General features: G+C 41.3%; 1 protein-coding gene across 1 annotated transcript; it reads left to right on the forward strand.

Annotated features, from left to right (window-relative positions):
- The first annotated feature begins 10,812 nt into the window (after positions 1-10,812).
- LOC139390152 (tetraspanin 36) lies at positions 10,813-19,197 on the forward strand. The gene is made up of 7 exons (XM_071137358.1): positions 10,813-11,007; positions 12,985-13,176; positions 13,577-13,651; positions 13,794-13,889; positions 15,111-15,260; positions 16,981-17,064; positions 17,357-19,197. Exons 1-7 carry the CDS (start codon positions 10,948-10,950, stop codon positions 17,429-17,431), a joined length of 732 nt encoding a protein of 243 aa, XP_070993459.1. The 5' UTR covers positions 10,813-10,947; the 3' UTR covers positions 17,432-19,197.
- The last annotated feature ends 1,275 nt before the right edge of the window (positions 19,198-20,472 follow it).

Genomic DNA, 20,472 nt, shown 5'->3' on the forward strand with positions numbered 1-20,472 from the left:
TTAAATACTTAGACTAGGCTAATAAATAAACATGTTTTTCTTTAATATTATTTAACTATCTACGTTATCTTACTTCCAAGTTATCCCTTTGTAGTGCAATATCACATTTGTAAAAAAAGAAAGAATAAAAAGCCTAAATTGGGTATGCCTGTAAGTAGGACAATTGAATGCATCTAGGGCTTATGTTAACTTTGAGTTTGATTTAAAAAAAAATGATAGACCTTTTAAACGTTGTATGTGTCATTATCCGCAACTCACCTGCGGCCTACTGTTGCCAAAGCGATTTAGATTTGTTAGACGGGAGTGATGATATAAAGCTAATATTGTAAAAATTCTGCTTTTAACAACCATCAGAATTGATTAAAAAAAATAATAATTGCATGCCAACATAGTAGGTGATAATTAAGAGAAGGCAAAGTGATTATATAAAATTATATCAAACATTTGACCATTGTCACATTCACCACAGCTTGCAACGCCTCATTGCGATTGGTTATTCCCCATCATTTGCAACAATGTCAATAAGCGTCATCACTATCTTTCCTTTGCTGTTCAAACCCGGGATTACCAGGTAAGAAACATCAACATAGAAATGCTACCAAAAATTATTTACAGAAACAGTCATCCATGATTCACCAAATTATATTTTGAAAGAGGAAGCATAATATTTTAAGCATATTGTCTATCTCCACTGAATGATATTAACTGTAAGGATTTCTTTCCTAATAATAATCTAAAATTAACAAATGTACTGAAAGACCTGTGGGAAAGCCAATTTACAGAGGAGGAACTTCTCTGATTCAGAGGGGTTGAGTTAAAAACGGAAGACCTATTTCAATTGAATGTATTCAGTTGTACAACTGACTAGGTATCCCCCTTTCCCCTTTGTGAGGCAATTAAGTCCTTTCAGTCTGGAAAAACACCAGGGTTTAATGGTATACCAATAGAGGTACACGTCTATTCAAAAGTTTGAGGTCACTTAGAAATGTCCTTGTTTTTGAAAGAAAATCTTAATTTTTTTGTCCATTAAATAACATCAAATTGTTCAGAAATACAGTGTAGACATTGTTAATGTTGTAAATGAATATTGTAGCTGGCAGCAGCTGATATTTAATGGAATGTCTACATCGGCGTACAGAGGCCCATTATCAGCAACCATCACTCCTGTGTTCCAATGGCACGTTGTGTTAGCTAATCCAAGTTTATCATTTTAAAAGGCTAATTGATCATTAGAAAACCCTTTTGCAATTATGTTAGCACAGCTGAAAACTGTTGTCCTGATAAAAGAAGCAATAAAACTGGCCTTTAGACTAGTTGAGTATCTGGAGCATCAGCATTTGTGGGTTCGATAACGGGCTCAAAATGGCCAGAAACAAAGGCTTTCTTCTGAAACTCGTCAGTCTGTTCTTGTTCTGAGAAATGAAGGCTATTCCATGCGAGAAATTGCCAAGAAACTGAAGATCTCGTACAACGCTGTGTTCTACACCCTTCACAGAACAGGTCAAACTGGCCCTAACCAGAATAGAAAGAGTGGGAGGCCCAGATGCACAACTAAGCAAGAGGACAAGTGCATTAAAGTGTCTAGTTTGAGAAAGACGCCTCACAAGTTCTCAACTGGCAGCTTCATTAAATAGTACCTGCAAAACACCAGTCTCAACGTCAACAGTGAAGAGGCAACTCATATCGCAGCCTCAAGACACATACCTCTCCACCTTGATACAACACAAGATAATTCAGAAAGTAGTAACTTGTTACAAAGAAGTCTTCCAGCCTATGCTTGATGATATCAGGCTGTTGGAGACACCAGGTGTTTCTTTGGAGTGCAACAGAGAAAGAAATCTATTTTGTGGCACCATTGCCACAATCTCCAATGGCAACCTCTCTGCCCATGATGTTGCTGGTTCATCTAAAACTTCAATTCAGGAAGGACCTGTCGCTTTTGCACAGCAACCAAGGAAGGGATCTGTTTGAAGTTTACAGAGGGGGAGTTCACCAAGCGTGACTCAACAAATTACAACTACCAACTGCAGGCAGCCCCCCAAAAAAACAGAATTGGCCGTAGTCTATGGTGTCAGAAGTCCATGCTGCTTCTCTGAGATGTCATATGCACCTTCACCCATTGTGTACTTATTTCCCCTTGATGTGATGCATGACTTCCTTGAGGGCGTCATACCTGCAGTGCTGAGGTTGGTGTTACAGGAACAAGAAAAGACATCACTGTGGCCCAGCTAAATTATGGAATCAACAACTTCCCCTATGGCAACCATGGCAGATCATCCAGACCACCACCACTCTCGGAGCATGCTTTGTGGACCAATGGGCATCTGGGTGGAAGTGCATCTGAGAAATCCACCATCTTCAGGTTACTTCCCCAAATCATTGGGACCCAAATAACCACCTGCGATGCATGGGACGTGTACCTATTACTGAGAGAAATCGAGGACATTATCATGGCATCTACCATCAGGACTTGGGTACCTTACCTGGAGGAGGAAATGGTGGCATTTCATGCTATTTTTCAAGGTCTTCCCAGACAAGCAAATACCAAAGATTCACTTTCTGATCCATTATCCCCGACTGCTGATAGCATATGGCCCACTTATTTATCTGTTGTGTATGTGCATTGAAGCAAAGCATCAGTATTTCAAGATAATTTTTACGTTATCTCCAATTACAAGAACATTGCATAGACACTGGCCAAAAAACACCAGATGAGGCAATGCTGGGAGCAGTCAAACAACACATGCTTATGAAGCACAGAGCCACAATGCGAAGACACAAGAGACGTCCCAATACATGCCATCCCAGTCTCTGACACTTGTGCTTTGCAGGCTAGATTTATGGAGGATCTGATGCCTGACTGTCCATCACTGTAGATACCGTGTCAGACAAAATTGGTGACTTTGAAGAACACTGGAATGCAATGGAGGCTCCTCAGAGGAGGAAGGGGAGGACCAGCCTCCTCGGTGAATTTCATAAAAATGGTAAAACATTTTAAAAGTTAGAATTTTTAGGTAAAACTATACTAAATATAATCACCTCACCAAATAATTGATTAAAACACACTATTTTGCAAAGAAGGTCTACAGCAGCCTCAACAGCACTTTGTAGTGTAGCATCATGGTGTAGCCGGAGGACAGCTAGCTTCCGTCCTCCTCTGGGTACATTGACTTCAATTCAAAACCTAGGAGACTCATGGTTCTCACCCCCTTCCATAAACTTACACAATAATTATGACAACTTCCGGAGGATGTCCTCCAACCTAACAGAGCTCTTGCAGTGTGAACTGACATGTTGTCCGCCCAATCAAAGGATCAGATAATGAATATAGTACTGAAGGCATAAGCTCCAGCTAGCTAGCACTGCAGCACATGTGGTTAGTAGTTGACTAAATATTTATAGAGAGAGATTGTCAGTTTTTTTCAGTTTCAATTTCTTAGTGCACTTGCTAGCTATGACTATCCAACACAAACTGGAACTTCCAACTCAAGGTAATTTATTGCCACCGGGGCCCACCGGTGTAACTGCTTACTGACTGTACATTGTAAAGTTACTGCATGATTGTAGCAGGTTTACTAACGCATTAGATCTATTAGCTATGCTGACTATGACGTTACTTTAGCTATTATGGTGACAACATGTAGGGTGTGTGTAGTGGTTTTGCTTGGAAAGGTTTTTTCTCCAGGTCACATACAGCTGATGTGTTGTGCATTGAAGTCCATAAGCGAAGGGAAGAGGTGAGAGGAGGAGAGCGCATGGAGGCTAGAAGGAATAAAACGTGGCTGATTGTTTACTCGTGATCTGGGGTGTATTCATTCCACCGATTCTGTTGAAAAACATTTCTTAAACGGAAGATAAACATACTTGAATTTGTCCAATAGACACTCTCGTTTGCAACTGTTGGACTAATGATTACATCCTAAATCAGCTAGATGCAGGCAAGAGTGTGCAAAGCGGTATTGAATGCCACTGCCTGTCCATGTGTCACTGTCTGTCACCTCATATTTGTCTCTCGACCTGTGTGCACCTACATTGTAAACTTTCATTCATGGGCTAGGTTTAGAAACCTCATAATGGGTATAGAGAAAATTCTAGTATCATGTAGTAGCCTTAACCTATCACTGTTACATTCAACTGGGTGAATGGAATATGAATGACAGTCATCCAATATGCTGTAATAGAAATAAGGCCATGCTCAATAATTTTTTTAATCCTCCTTCATCTTAAATGGCACTGACCGCCACTACTGGAATGTTATTCAAACGTTGTGATGTGCACACGGGCAGAGATTCCAGTGTTCTTCAAAGTAAACCACATTTACGGAATCTTGAGCAGCTGGTATTTGTGTGGAAAGGTCAAGACTCCAGTTTCAACAGCCATTCACATGCCTATGTGGGTGAGGACAATCTCCAGTGCACAGCAGTGGTGCCTGGGGGAGAAATGACATCCCATGGTCTGTACAGCTACCTTGGATCCCGAGAGTACGCTCACAATCCCTCTCCAGCATTGGATTTGCAGGTTATTGTCAACAAATGATATGGAGTCTTAGTCTGGATACCCTGGGTCTGGGTTTAAAGAGGTCTTGGTCTGGGTTTCAAAGGGTCTAGTCCTGCTTTCAGTCTTGACTCCATCTCTACTAAATTAAATATATACTGTAAAGTTTGTTAGACATTAGAGCACTTTTTGTACATAATCCCCCATTTTAGGGGACCAAAAGTATTGGGACAAATCCACTTATGTGTACTAAAGAAGTAAAAAGTTAAGTGTTTGATTCAATATTCGTAGCGCGCAGTGACTACACATTTTTGGGATGAATTTTCTGTTTGTTTTGGTTGCGTTTAAGATTATTTTGTGCCCAATAGAAATGAATGGTAAATAATGTATTGTGTCATTTTGGAGTGACTTTTATTGTAAATAAGAATAGAATGTTTCGAAACAATTATACATGAATGTGGATGCTACCACGATCACGGATAATCATGAATTAATTGTGAATAATGATGAGTGAGAAAGTTACAGACACACAAATATCATACCTCCAAGACATGCATCTTGAGATTACAATAACCTCTCACCATTACAATAACAGGGGAGGTTAGCATTTTTGGGGGGGTATGATATTTGTGATATTTCATCATTATCCACGATTCATTCAGGATTATCCATAATCATGGTAGCATCCACATTAATGTAGATGTGTTTAGAAACATATTCTATTCTTATGGGACCAAATACTTAACTTTTTACTACCTTAATACACATATAAGTGTATTCGTCCCAATACTTTTGGTCCCCTAAAATGGTTGGACTATGTACAAAAAGTACTGTAATTTATAAACGGTTCACCCAGTATAGATGAAAATACACTCAAATTAAAGCTGACAGTCTACACTTTAACTTCAGTTATTGTGTGTAAAAATCATTGCTGGTTTGGTATAGGTGTTTTCGCCTCTGGCTGTCCGTCAGACCGCAAAAAAAGAATATGTTTTAAAACTGAAGTAAAAGTGTTGTTTTTTGGATGCAGATATTGCAGAATTGAACTGCAGTTTTACTGCACTGTAACTGCAGTTACACTGCAAAATTACTGTAGTAAAAAAAGAGTGTTATTTGGACACAGTATTTGCAGCCTACTGCAGATGTAATGCACTACTGCAGTTATACTGTATTGTACTGTGGTTAAACTGCACTCTGACGGCAATCTTTTTTCAAAAGGGCATTGATGGGAAGACAGACACAGTGAACGGTTGACTTGTAGTTTACTTGAAAAGATAGACAGTATATAACAGCACAGTATGAAGGCAGCACAGCATTACAGAGCAATGGCTTGACACTGAGAAGGCTACTGCTTGTACAAGGCACACTTGGGTGTGAAGGTGTGTGTGGATGTGGTGTGTTTTTCCTATAGGAGGAAGCAGATAACAAAAGTGGAATCAATATCAGGAAAAATATACAGCTATTATACAATTATATTGCGTGACACACTGACAATATAAGCTAAGGGCAGCACTATATCACATGATTATACATATACCTGTACCCCCGCACATTGACTGTATATAGCCTTGTTATTTTATTGTTACTTATTTTTCTTTAGTTTATTTAGTAAATATCTTCTTAACTCTATTTCTTGAACTGGATTTTTCGTTAAGGGCTTGTAAGTAAGCATTTCACGGTATGGGGGGCGATCTGTGCATATTTGTAAACAACAGCTGGTGCACGAAATCTAAGGAAGTCTCTAGATTTTGCTCACCTGCAGAAGAGTATATTGTGATAAATTACAGGCCACAGTACCTGCCTTGATCATTTTCAGGTATACTTTTAGTGGCTGTTTATTTACCACCACAGACAGATGCTGGCACTAAGACCACACTCAGTCAGCTGTATAAGGAAATAAGCAAACAGGAAACCGTTCACCCAGAGGCGGCGCTCCTAGTGGCCGGAGACTTTAATGCAGGGAAACTTAAATCAGTTCTACCAAATTTCTATTAACATGTTAAATGTGCATCCAGAGGGAAAAAAATCTAGACCACCTTTACTCCACACACAGAGACGCATATAAAGCTCTCCTTCGCCCTCCATTTGGTAAATCCGACCACAACTCTATCCTCCTGATTCCAAGCAAAAATGAAAGCGGGAAGCACCAGTGACTCGGTCTATAAAAAAGTGGTCAGATGAAGCAGATGCCAAACTACAGGACTGTTTTGCTATCACAGACTGGAACATGTTCCGAGATTCTTCCGATGGCATTGAGGAGTACAACACATTAGTCGCTGGCTTAAACAATAAGTGCACCGAGGACGTCGTCCCCACAGTGACTGTACGTACATACCCCAACCAGAAGCCATGGATTACAGTCAAAATTCGCACTGAACTAAAGGGTAGAGCTATCGCTTTCAACGTGCGGACTCTAACCCGGAAGGTTACAAGAAATCCTACTCTGTCCTGCGACGAACCATCAACCAGGAAAAGTGTCAATACAGGGCTAAGATTGAATCATACTACACCGGCTCCGACACTCGTCTTATGTGGCAGGGCTTGCAAACTATTACAGACTACAAAGGGAAACACAGCCGCGAAATGCCCAGTGACACGAGCCTACCAGACGAGCTAAACCACTTCTATGCTCCCTTCGAGGCAAGCAACACTGAGGCATACATGAGAGCATCAGCTGTACCGGACGACTGTGTGATCACGCTCTCCGTAGCCGACGTGAGTAAGACCTTTAAACAGGTCAACATACACAAGACTGCGGGGCCAGACGGATTACCAGGACATGTGCTCCAGGCATGTGCTGACCAACTGACAGGTGTCTTCACTGACATTTTCAATGTCCCTGATTGAGTCTGTAATAGCAACATGTTTCAAGCAGACCACTATATTCCCTGTGCACAAGAACACAAAGGCAACCTGCCTAAATGACTACAGACCCGTAGCACTCACGTCCGTAGCCATGAAGTGCTTTGAAAGGTTGGTAATGGCTCACATCAACACCATTATCCCAGAAACCCTAGACCCACTCCAATTTGCATAATGCCCAAACAGATCCACAGATGATGTAATCTCCATTGCACTCCACACTGCCCTTTCCCACCTGCACAAAATGAACACTTATGTGAGAATGCTATTCATTGACTACAGCTCAGCGTTCAACACCATAGTGCCCTCCAAGCTCATCACCAAGCTAAGGATCCTGGGACTAAACACCTCCCTCTGCAACTGGATCCTGGACTGGCCGCCCCCAGGATGATGTAATCTCCATTGCACTCCACACTGCCCTTTCCCACCTGCACAAAATTAACACTTATGTGAGAATGCTATTCATTGACTACAGCTCAGCGTTCAACACCATAGTGCCCTCCAAGCTCATCACCAAGCTAAGGATCCTGGGACTAAACACCTCCCTCTGCAACTGGATCCTGGACTGGCCGCCCCCAGGTGGTAAGGGAAGGTAACAACACAGCCGCCACACTGATCCTCAAGACGGGGGCCCCTCAGGGGTGCGTGCTCAGTCCCCTCCTGCATGGCCAGGCACGACTCCAACACCATCATTAAGTTTGCAGACTACACAACGGTGGTAGGCCTGATCACCGACAACGATGAGACAGCCTATAGGGAGGAAGTCATAGACCTGGCCGGGTGGTGCCAGAATAACAACCTATCCCTCAACGTACCCAAGACTAAGGAGATGATTGTGGACTACAGGAAAAGGAAAACTGAGCACGCCCCCATTCTCATCGATGGGGCTGTAGTGGAGCAAGTTGAGAGCTTGAAGTTCCTTGATGTCCACATCAACAACAAACTATAATGGTCCAAACACACCAAGACAGTCGTGAAGAGGGCACGACAAAGCCTATTCCCCCTCAGGAAACTAAAAAGATTTGGCATGGGTCCTGAGATCCTCAAAAGGTTCTACAGCTGCAACATCGAGAGCACTGGTTGCATCACTGGTACGGCAATTGCTCGGCCTCTGACCGCAAGGCACTACAAAGGGCAGTACGTACGGGGCACTGCGTATGGGGCTAAGCAGCCTGCCGTTCAGGACCTCTACACCAGGCGGTGTCAGAGGAAGGCCCTAAAAATGGTCAAAGACCCCAGTCATAGACTGTTCTCTCTACTACCGCATGGCAAGCTTAATATTGCAGAAAGAATGTTGCTTCCATCAATGTAATTGTCTGCATCATTTCCCAATCCCCCATATATTTTTGGGGTAAATATATATTTCCATACACGCATGCATACATATACACATATATACATACACATACCTATATAGACATACATACTTTTTTAAAGAATATACCTTTATTATTATTCCCCGCAAAACCTACCACGATCCCCCAATTGGAGTAAACTAATAAACACTTCGGCTTTTACCTTCAATTTATACATCTGATACACATTTTAAAGACACAGTCTGTTTTACAATAGTTATTTTTTGTTTGTTTTTAGTCCTTCCTCTATTTCTGATGTCCATCCAGGTTGATTACTATTTGTAACTGTGCTCTTTCACAAAAGTTCTGAACCTACATACATTTTACCCCGTATGTTTTACATGGTTTATCTTGTTATTAGTCCCACCCTTCAGCTTCATTCAACCTCTCCCATCTATCTCTCAACATCATCCATTTTGGATTTCTATTTGCAATATATTTTTCAACTGTGCTGTGATGCTTCACAAAATAATTGAACCTTTCTATTCTCATAGCTTCTACTGATTGTATATTAAAAATAAACATTTTTGCTAAAATAATAATTATATTATTGATTGATTGACTATGGCTTTTCAAATCACCCAGTATTGCTATCTGCAGCGTTAGTTCTAGGCAAATGTTGCAATTCTTCAGCCATTCCTGGACCTGTGACCAAAAACGAGCTACATATGGACAATACCAAAATAAATGATCTAATGACTCTGCCTCCTCACAGCAGAATATGCAGAGCTGGTAAGATATATATAACATTCTATTAGTTGCAAGAATTTTGTATAGTAATCTAAATTGAAAAATTCGAAGTTTTGCATCCGGCGTTGTTTTGCATATCAATTCATAAACCATGTGCCATGGAATGGGTACTCAGTAATTATTTGACTTTCTGTCTACGGTACCTGCTGTCTCTAACTCTGAATGCTCTGCCATGAAAAGCCAATTGACATTTACTCCTGAGGTGCTGACCTGTTGCCTCCTCTACAACCACTGTGATTATTATTATTTGACCCTGATGGTCGTCTATGAACGGTTGAACATCTTGGCCATGTACTGTTATAATCTCCACCTGGCATAGCCAGAAGAGGACTGGCCACCCCTCAACCAGGTTCCTCTCTAGGTTTCTCCCAAGGTTCCTGCGTTTAGGGAGTTTGTCCTAGCCACCGTGCTTCTACATCTGCATTGCTTGCTGTTTGTTTGTTTTTTTGGCTGGGTTTCTGTATAGCACTTTGTGACATTGGCTGATGTAAAAAGGGCTTTACAAATACATTTCATTGATTGACTGAGAACTGGTCCGGTCATACACAATTGTTTTGAACGCACTGGAGTCGGAAGTCGGAGATTTTGAACGCGGAATAAGAACAGGTCGAGAGAGGCACCCTTTCGTAAATGCATACTAATAATTCAATATTACACTGATTCATAGGCCGAGTATGGCATTATGCACCTAAACAGTTAATCATTGTTTTTATCTTAATCGGCATAATGTCGTAAACGACGTATGTATACACCGATTAAATCACATGGTTGTCTGCCCAATCTTTCGAAGTATTAGGACACGTAAACGCCTTAATCAGAGTCACATAGGTATATTTGATCTGTGGATGTGCTTGCACTAGCAGCGCGCTTCTTTTGCGGAGTGAAGTGAGTTCGGGAAAAACTGAAAGTATGCATTTTAGAAATAGTTTTCATATAGAAACTTTATACGTCCGAACTCAAATCGTCTTCACAAAAATAACATGGTCACTTTGGTAGAATGTGTCTTTTGTTTGGCGACTTTCTGCATATCAGATATGTCCATGTGAACAGAATTATTAGGGAAGTCGTTGCAAAGGATGTATTCGAACCATAATCTGGACCACAAACAATCATGTGCATGGAATATATGTTTGATTTTAGATGATCAAAATGAAATTAATGCAAATAACTACAGTTCAAATAAAATACAACTGACTGAAATGACTGTCTTTTGACCATTTAGATCAGCTCTGGAAAAGATCTGATGTGATAAAATACAAATTAGTCGAAAAAAAAAGAATAGAATTGGGGCTGCCTTTCTAAACGTAGCCATGGAGCAATACAATTGTAATAGATCGGCATTAGGACCCCTACATGAACTGTGCGCGTACCGCTCTTCTACACGCATGTGATCATGTGTCAGCAAGCCACTCATGCTCAAAGCAGTCAGAACCCCCTTAAAATCAGAACAGAGACCAGCTGAAAGGCTCCCCACCACAATATCAACATGGATTGCGGAATTGTTACATCGAAAATAGTCATTTTGCTTCTAAGTTTAATATTTTGGGTAAGTGTTTGGTCGACTTTCTGTTGCTCCTTTGATTTCTGTGTCGACTTCTTTCCACTGATCTAAATAGCACTGATCTAAATTCCTCTATGGTGAGCAGTTTTTGGTGAAACGAAACCTCTGGTTGGGCAATGGACATGGTAGGTTGTTGAATGTTATGGCCTGTACTGTATCTAATATCGATTTCAAATCGTGATTAAATAATGTGCATGACTTATTGAACATTACCAACAGGTTAGAGGAAGGAATTATTCTTCTTGGTTTGTATTTATGCTAAATTTCAACATCTCCTTACTCGCAGTATACTCATTCTCAAAAGTCTCTGAAGTGGACCTACTTCCAGGTGCATATCAACACAGCCTGGTCTCATAAACGAGATATAGTAAACGTAAATCCGGGACATCCACATTTGTATGATATGTTACCTTTGGTATGGTTACATAAGGCAAAAACGAAAGTAGGGTGGTTAGTTGGCGGGAAGGGTGGGTACGAACTTCTAGCAACCCAAAGGCATGAGTTCTGATCTCATCACGGCCAATTGTAGCTAATTAGCCATTTTTCCACTATTTACAACTACTTAGCATGTTAGCTAACCCTAACCTTTAACCTAGAATTCATAACACATAATCTGTTTTGCAAATTCGTAGCATATTGTACCTTTTGCAAATGTGTAACATAATACGAATTGTAATTCAGGAAGTCATACGAAATGAGTGATGGACTTCCACAAATTAATACATACTATACCAAACTTAAGATTTCATACTAAATGTAGTGTCTTGATTTACGTACATAAAGTTATGAAATCCTCTGAGATGAGGTTGATCGACACTGCACATAAGTGACACCAACCACACCACAATTGTCAATTGGAGATTAATCCAGGGACAGACTAGCTAGGTGAGTTCTGGCAAATGTCAGATGGGTAGGTCCATCTTTAGCCAAGTGGGCCTGTCTAAATAGTTTGTTATTTTAATGCAGAATTACCATTTCTGGGCCGGTATGGGGGCCTCAAGGGTAAAAAAATGGGCCTGTGTGTTAGAAAAAATGCCCAGGATGTTTTCCGGTCCTTGTGCCCCCCCCCCTGTGCGGCCAATGCAGAAGGTAATCTGGTCGAATGCTAGTTAGACGTTCACGATTTTACAAAATAACAAGAAATTGAAACCTACAGTCTGTGGTTATTTTTCTTTTTTCCACTCATCTGAGGCACATGTTCCTGGAAGGATTAGGGGGGGGGGGGGGGTGGAGTGTGTGCATTCTACTCGGGGTGGGCTGGTGGTGGATCTCATGACTGAGGACTCATTGTGAGTGAAAACGGGTCATGTGCCCTGGAGCTTTGAATCTAAAGGAATATTAGGCAATGAGCAGCTCACCACCTGATCACAAAAATGTGGAGACAGTGGTCAGGTGAACAAAACCAAAGCATGGATTCCTGTCTTACCTTGTCCCTAGACTGCTTACAGGGTAAGGAATGTGGATATGTAATGTGGATGAAATGTTCATTAAAACTCTGAATAAACCTCCAGTGGGTTTGAGAGAAAGAAAGCTAAAGAGAACTGCTAAAGGCAGTCACCAAGGGCATTCTGAATCCCTTGTTTTTGACAAATCTATCTCTTTAGATACCTTGTGCAATAACCAAGTATTCAATGATTTTTTTAGAGAGATGACTTCTATATGACCTGAGAGTTGACTATATACACTGCAATTCGTAGGACAATTCTGCAGCTGTATGAGTTGGCCTCACCCATGTTGCGTCCCAATTGTCCACCCTTCTCCTGAAGAGTGCGCTTTCATACTTTGTGAAATGGATTTAACAATGGTGGAAACTCCCTTCAGCCAATGCTTACACCAATCCTATGCTTTTAAATCCATGATTGGGAGTGTGCACGTGCACAATTCTGGCGACGTATGGAAAATAGGCAACACTACCTTGATTAGCTGTATAAAGTGCTCATGTTGTTGTGTTCTTCACTCTAGGCTGCAGGGGGTGCCCTTGTCTATGTAGGCTCTTATGTGATCAAGAGCTACAGCAACTTTGACAACTTCCTGCAGGATAAGTACACGTTCATCTCGGCAGGCATCATCATACCTGTGGGAGTGGTGATGTTCATCATCGGGACTGTGGGCTGCTACGCCACCCTGAGAGAATCCAAAGTGGGCCTTAGCTTTGTGAGTACAAGCCTCAGACACCTTGGTGATGGTGAAAGGAGAGACTGGTGGTGCCGCCAGCCAGGCCTTTCGTAATAACACTGGTGTGTGTGTGTCCCAAATGGCACCCTATGTCCTACATATGGAATAGGGTGCCATTTGGGAGGCATACACTGCAGGTTGGGGTCAATTCTATTAGAATTGCGGTCAATTCAGGACGTACACTGTAATTCCAAGTCTCTTCAATGCTTTTCAATTCATTTTTTTTATTGTAATTTTGTTTACTTTTGGAATTGAAATCGAATTGACCCCAACCCTGATACATTGTACGCTCTTTGTGGATCTTTGTGTTGAAGTCCTGCTGCTGCGCCCCTTGTTCTCGTTCTCCTTGCTGATTTATTGTCTCTCCCTCTCCTTCCAGTTCCTGCTGGTTATCCTGGCTATCTTTGCAGCAGAGGTCGCTGCTCTAGTGTATGGGATCATCTACCAAAGAAGGGTGAGTGAATTCCACATTTGTCTCATAGGTTACAATAAAATAATACACTACGTATTCAATTTGTGTAGGTGTATTACGTGTGGAGTATCAGCGCAGTATTTGAATAGACATAGATTTAGGTTTGTATACCTCATCTTTACAGATAAAAGGGGACTTGGAGCGGTCAATGAGTGATGTGTTCCTGAAGTATGATGGTGAGAACTCTGACACCCAGGCTGTGGATTACTTGCAGTCTCAGGTCAGTATCATGCCATCTCTGGGAGAGCAGGGGCTTGCTAGGATTGAAACCGAGATTCTCAATGTGCGACTACTTCCTGTAAATAGGCCGACCTCGTGGAGAAATTTGCCACTCTCCCGTTGATGGTGGTCTGAGTCTTTGTTGCGGGCGTTACAAGAAGAAATCGCATGTTCAGTCTCCCGATTTTTAAACCTCTCTGGTGCTAGCAAGCACCGTTTGGCACCAATAATGTATACACTAGATTGCTGATGCTGTCTATGTATTGGCTAATGAGAGGTTTTGAAGACACCGGTCAACCGTGTTGGTACTCCTCAGAAGGGGCAGTCCCCCATAGGTATAAGCAGGTAGGCATTTATTGAGATGACTCGTGTACTGGAGGCAGCTCTGCAGAGTGGTCACTAGCTGGCAGAGCCACAGTCATAAAATCTGATTTGAACTGTAACCCTAAACTTAACCACACTGCTAACCCTAATGCCTTAAATTAAGATCAAAAAGTTAATTTTTGTTTTCATACATTTTTATGATATGGCCAATTTTGACTTTGCAGCTGGCCTATCTAGTGGAAACTGCTCTGTTCTGCATCCAGGGCAAGACTCATGACAAATGTCAACCTGCTAGGAATGAATGGAATTCTACTGTATTTCAATGAAATGTCTCAAGGACAGAATTACATGCATTTAAGTATTTTTTTGTTTGTTGACGGTAACTTTAGTACTCTCTAAAAATGATACATTAAGGAAAATGCTTTAAAAATACATGTTTTTAGCTCTCATAATAAAATAGAAAATGATGCATTAAGGTGTCTAATATAATAAATGTGTCAAAAACGAATGTAGACATTAAATGCATTTTTGTAGCTTTTTTACAATGGTGGGGGAGCACTAAAATGGAAGTTGAGTGGCTTTAAATCTGTGCCTAGTTTGTGTGTGTGTGTGTGTGTGTGTGTGTGTGTGTGTGTGTGTGTGTGTGTGTGTGTGTGTGTGTGTGTGTGTGTGTGTGTGTGTGTGTGTGTGTGTGTGTGTGTGTGTGTGTGTGTGTGTGTGTGTGTGTGTGTGTGTATACTGTATAAATAATTGGCTTGCACAAAGATTACATGATACAGTAAACTAGGCTTTTGCCAGCTTGGAGCTGGTTTAGGACCTATAAATAAGTCTACACATGAACCACATTAAGTCGCTATGATATGAAACTACCAAGCATTCTTCTTCTCTCTGTATACAGTTGCAGTGCTGTGGAGTGCAGACCTACCTGAACTGGACCACCAACCCCTGGTTCAGCAGCATTAACAACGCTGTGCCCGTCTCCTGTTGTAAAGGGAACAACACTGAGTGTACAGGCAAACTGGACCAGCTAGACCTGCTCAATACCCGGGTATGGATCAATTCAGTAAACGTCTAACTAATGCTACCTCTTAAGCTAACTTAACTCGCTGGGGAGACGTAGCCTTTAGGCAGAGATCTAGGATCAGTTTGCCCTCCCCAAAACCTTACTTTACAAAAATGAAAAGCATGACTTGCCTTTGATCAATTTTTGATAGTCTGTCTTTTTCATATCAAATCAAGTTGTATTTGTCACATGTGCTGAATACAACAGGTGTAGACCTTAAAGTGAAATGCTTACTTTACAAACCCTTAACCAACAATGCAGTTAAAAATTAAAAATACCTTAATAAAAACAAACATTATAAAAGTAACAAATAATTAAAGAGCAGCAGTAAAATAACAATAGCAAGGTTATATACAGGGGGTACCGGTACAGATTCAATGTGTGGGGGCACCGGTGTCAAGGTAATTGAGGTAATATGTACATGTAGGTAGTTATTAAAGTGACTATGCATAGATAATAAGAGTAGCAGCAGTATAAAAGGGATTGGGGGGGAGGGGGGGGGTTCGCCATTTGTTTAGATGTTCAGGAGTCTTATGGCTTGGGGGTAGTAGTTGTTTGGAAGCCTCTTGGACCTAGACTTGGTGCTCCGGTTACCTCTTGCCATGCGGTAGCAGAGAGAACCAACCGTCTATGACTAGGGTGGCTGGAGTCGTTGACAATTTTAAGGCCCTTCCTATGACACTGCCTGGTATAGAGGTCCTGGATGGCTGGAAGCTTGGCCCCAGTGATGTACTGGGCCATACGCACTACCCTCTGTAGTGCCTTGAGAATGGGGATGTGCTTGGTCCTCCTTTTCCTGTAATCCACAATCATTTCCTTAGTCTTGATCACATTGAGGGAGAGGTTGTTGTCCTGGCACCACACGGCCAGGTCTCTGACCTCTTCTCTATATGCTGTCTCGTCGTTGTTGGTGATCAGGCCTACCACTGTTGTGTCATTGGCAAACTTAATGATGGTGTTGAAATTGTGCCTGGCCTTGCAGTCATGAGTGAACAGGGAGTACAGGAGGGGACTGAGCACGCACCCCTGAGGGGCTCCCGTGTTGAGGATCAGTGTGGCGGATGTGTTGTTACCTCCCTTTACCATCTGGGGGCGGCCCGTCAGGAAGTCCAGGATCCAGTTGCAGAGGGAGGTGTTTAGTTCCAGGGTCCTTAGCTTAGTGATGAGCTTTGAGGGCACTATGGTGTTGAACGCTGAGCTGTAGTCAATGAATATCATTCTCACATAGGTGTTCCTTTTGTCCAGGTGGGAAAGGGCAGTGTGGAGTGAAATAGAGATTGCATCACCTGTGGATCTGTTAGAACATTGTGCAAATTGGAGTGGGTCTAGGGTTTCTGGGATAATGGTGTTGATGTGAGCCATGACCAGCCTTTCAAAGCACCTCGTGAGTGCTAATGGTCGATAGTCAATTAGGCAGGTTACCTTAGTGTTCTTGGGTGGTCTGCTTGGAACATGTTGGTATTACAGACTTAGACAGGGAGATATTGAAAATGTCAGTGAAGACACTTGCCAGTTGGTCAGCGCATGCTCAAAGTATGTGTCGTAATTCATCTGGCCCTGCGGCCTTGTGAATGTTGACCTGTTTAAAGGTCTTGCTCACATCGGCTGAGGAGAGCGTGATCATTTCTTCCATTTTTCTGTATTTATATTTGTTAGTCCTTACTCTCTGACGTGTGTGTGTGTGTGTGTGTGTGTGTAACTCTAGGGTTGTGAGGGTATGCTGGAACAGCTCCTTCAGGATGTGATGAGTTATGCCTTGCTGGTCATCCTTGGATTTGCCATCTTCAAGGTACTGTACCTTACTTAACATTTCATTTATTATGTTGCATTTCCAATATCAGGCTTTGCACCGGTGTTTGGCTTGAAGCTACATGCTTTTGTGTTTCCACCTCTTGAGGCCAGGCACAACCCCCCCCCCCTTTCCACCCCAAAATTCTTGGGCTGTGAAAGTCTTGGGGACAGAATTGGGATAGTGGGACTTTTCTGAGATGTGTGAATCTACTTTAATCTTTGGTGCCAGACAATTTACTCTGTACTGAATGTACTGAATTTTACAGCATTTCTTTGTCCTTTCCTTTCAGATTTTCGGGACGCTCAGTGTGTGTGTGATCACGTGTAAAGTCAGGCGAGGTGGCTACCAGTCCCTGGATGCCTGATCCTGTTGGCTTGAAGTATACTTCTGAGGCTTGTCTTGCACTCTCTCCTGGCCCATGACTCCTCTCCCCTTTCTCCAGCACTGAGACTATAGAGCCTTAGGACTTATGTTCCCCACTCCAAGATTTTAGCAACCTTTCAGGAACATTCTTACAGTTTTCATTCAGCTTTCCTATGTAGTTGTCAGCCCACCAAACGTTGGGCAAACCACTGTCAACATTTGAAGCATTGGAAACCACAAGATGCCATTTTTTTTAAAGATAGTTGCAAATTGGAATTACCACTCAAACTTTTAAACAATGGAAGTTGGTTTTGTAATTTCCTGCTGTGCATACTGAAAAAATAAGAACGGGTTTGCTCAGTGACATATCAGTCAGTATATGGGGTACACTCCATTTTAAAGAGGCAATCTGGGACTCTACCAAAACAATTGCATGGTTAGCCATTTTGTTATTGTTTAACAGCTGATGGATGGTGCTGGAGAAATGTAACCATTCTCAAATTCATAGACGGATCTATAGATACAAAGACTAACCATATATTAGATCCAAATGAATGTTTTCCTTAACAAAAAAGTGGTACAGTTTGTTTACAATCACATTGTTTACAAACAATGGAGTAAAAAGGCTTTTATTTTGGGTTCTGATGGGGTAAGATGGTTTAACTAAGCTCATGAGGCTTTTAAGTAATATTTTTCAATAATCAATTGCTATATATCATTAATTTGTTGACCAAAAATCTATGTGCCACTCCCAGATTGCCCCTTTTTTTTAAGGCTTGAAATGTTATGTTGAAACGGCCAAGGACGTTTTTAAGACTTCAACACATCAGGGTAGTAGGCTCTGTTTAATCAAGACTGGATTGTCTTGGATATACAGTATTATTACGTTACGGAAGGACTGTCAAGATTATTTGGGAAATTATTTGATAAAACTAAGGGACAGTTTGAAATGTACTAGAGGGTGGAGTGGTGTCATAAAGAAAATGCACCCCCCTCCACAAAGTAAAAATATTTTCAAATGACCTTCCTCTTGTACTGTAAAAAAAAAAAAAGACATTGCACACTCTGCTCACTCATAGAGTTAACTCAAAATAATGTTAATGACCACAAATAATAACTGTAGTGACCCTGTGTTTATAAGCGTGGATATTGACTTTGTCACATCAGCATGCTTTTGTGGCACTGTCGATGCCACACAGGGCTACAGGCCTTGAAGGTTGAGTGTTTGTCGACCACCACGGACTAGCTCCCTTGCCTGTTTCATTAGGTCTTACACTATGATCGGAGCCGGCTGCAGACAATGATCAACAAGAGGAATCTGATTTTTTTTAACATTTTGATGCCATATTTCTCATTATATTAAAATATATGGAATGAATTTTCCACCGACAGATTTCTGTGCCAATGCTCCAACAAACCAATAAACAAAACATACTGACTTTGGGCGTTTCAGCATCATGGTTTGCATTTTCAACACCGCAATAAATACTGTCAATCTCGTACTTTTAAGTACAATTCTTAAAAGGTTGTTTGCCACTGGTCTAGTGCACTTGCCAGTCTAGGGTGTCAATTCCATCCAATTGGGGAAAGATTTTCATGCGAATATTCCATAATCTGCATAAAAACAATATGCGCATTTTCCCATCAGAGTTGTTTTTCTATGTAATTGACTTGTTGCCGATAAGTCTTTGCGTAAATACGTAGTGCACATAACATAAATGTTGCGGTTAAATTCCCATGTACCAAAATAAAAAACTACAAGTTAAATGGGTTTCCATTGCATTTTTAACTCTAGGCCTTGTTTTGTCACATTTTTCTGCATAGGTATAGCGAATGTGCCTACTCTGGTATCGCAGATACATTGAGGGTATGGGCTACGTGATTATTATGGACGAAAGTGTGAGAATTGTTATTTGTCAAATGGCAGTTAAGCATCGATCATCATATTGTCACCAGAGAAAGACCTTTGATATTTATTGAAAGGAGCATCAAACTCATCACCTTGCACTTTCACCACCACCCGGTGACGTCCATTATCATTTATTTAAGCTGTAGCCTAATAAACTCCATGCTTTCCCGAGTCGTACTGGGAGACGACACAACATATCATGTGACTACAGGTTTATTTCAATATGATGGTTATTATTATATCAGTATTTGCGCATAAGAGTTTCTACCGCCATTTTTCGCATAATACATTTTACACACACAAACAGATCCCACCTTGTTAAGTGTATTTTATTTTGTCTACATTTTTATCCAACATGTATTTTACTTGCATAAAAAAGGTTTGTTGAAAACCTGGTTAATGTTGAGGAGGCTGGAATTCTATTTTCCTACAGGATACTTTTGAAGTAGCCTAATCAGATTAATGCATTGTGACTGGTTGTGTTTATGCCACATATAAAAAAAAGGTCATACATTTTAAAAGTTCAATGACAAATATTTTGACTATAATGAAGCTTTAGGTTCGAGGTGAGCGAGGAATAGCCGCATTAAGCTTGCGTTAAGCGTTCCTGAATAACTGGGCCTCCCAGGAGCCCTGAGATATGAAACATTCAAATCTCAGGGCTTTTGCAACGTTATTCAAATGACATTTCCACTGCAGCCTAGAGTTTAATTTTGTACTCACCTGAAAACAATAATGCCATTGCTCATTGCATTGTAGTGTTGTTGGCTAGTCTAGGTAGGATAATTGTATTGTCCCCAAACAAGATCAGTAGGGGAATTCTTTCATGTCCAATGATGCAGCTGGCCTCCCCGCTGCCGTCAGCTATTCCTGTTTGTCCTGAAAATTGATGCAGCGTTGAATGCTTATATGTGTGGTATGATTGCTAGTTAGACTATTAAAATCTGGACAAACGATCCACCTACCACTAGTGCCACTGAATGGTGGCTAGAGGGCAGGATAAACAGTTAGACTAACTATATTGACCTGTGGTATAGTAAAAGTTAGCACCTGGAAAAGCGTAGTGCATAAGGGAAGTACCAAAACACCTTGATATAGGTTAGGCGCATGCAAGCAGATGAGGACATTTGGCT

The sequence above is a fragment of the Oncorhynchus clarkii genome, chromosome 30 (genome assembly GCF_045791955.1).
Source record: "Oncorhynchus clarkii lewisi isolate Uvic-CL-2024 chromosome 30, UVic_Ocla_1.0, whole genome shotgun sequence".
Lineage (NCBI taxonomy): Eukaryota > Metazoa > Chordata > Actinopteri > Salmoniformes > Salmonidae > Oncorhynchus > Oncorhynchus clarkii.

What these genes read in the sequence shown, in the direction of transcription:
- LOC139390152 (XM_071137358.1), top strand. Translation starts at nt 10,948, where the DNA reads ATGGATTGCGGAATTGTTACATCGAAAATAGTCATTTTGCTTCTAAGT. An exon ending in CCAAAGTGGGCCTTAGCTTT is followed by an intron (nt 13,177 to 13,576) that starts GTGAGTACAAGC and finishes CTCTCCTTCCAG; the next exon opens with TTCCTGCTGGTTATCCTGGC. An exon ending in TGGATTACTTGCAGTCTCAG is followed by an intron (nt 13,890 to 15,110) that starts GTCAGTATCATG and finishes CTCTGTATACAG; the next exon opens with TTGCAGTGCTGTGGAGTGCA.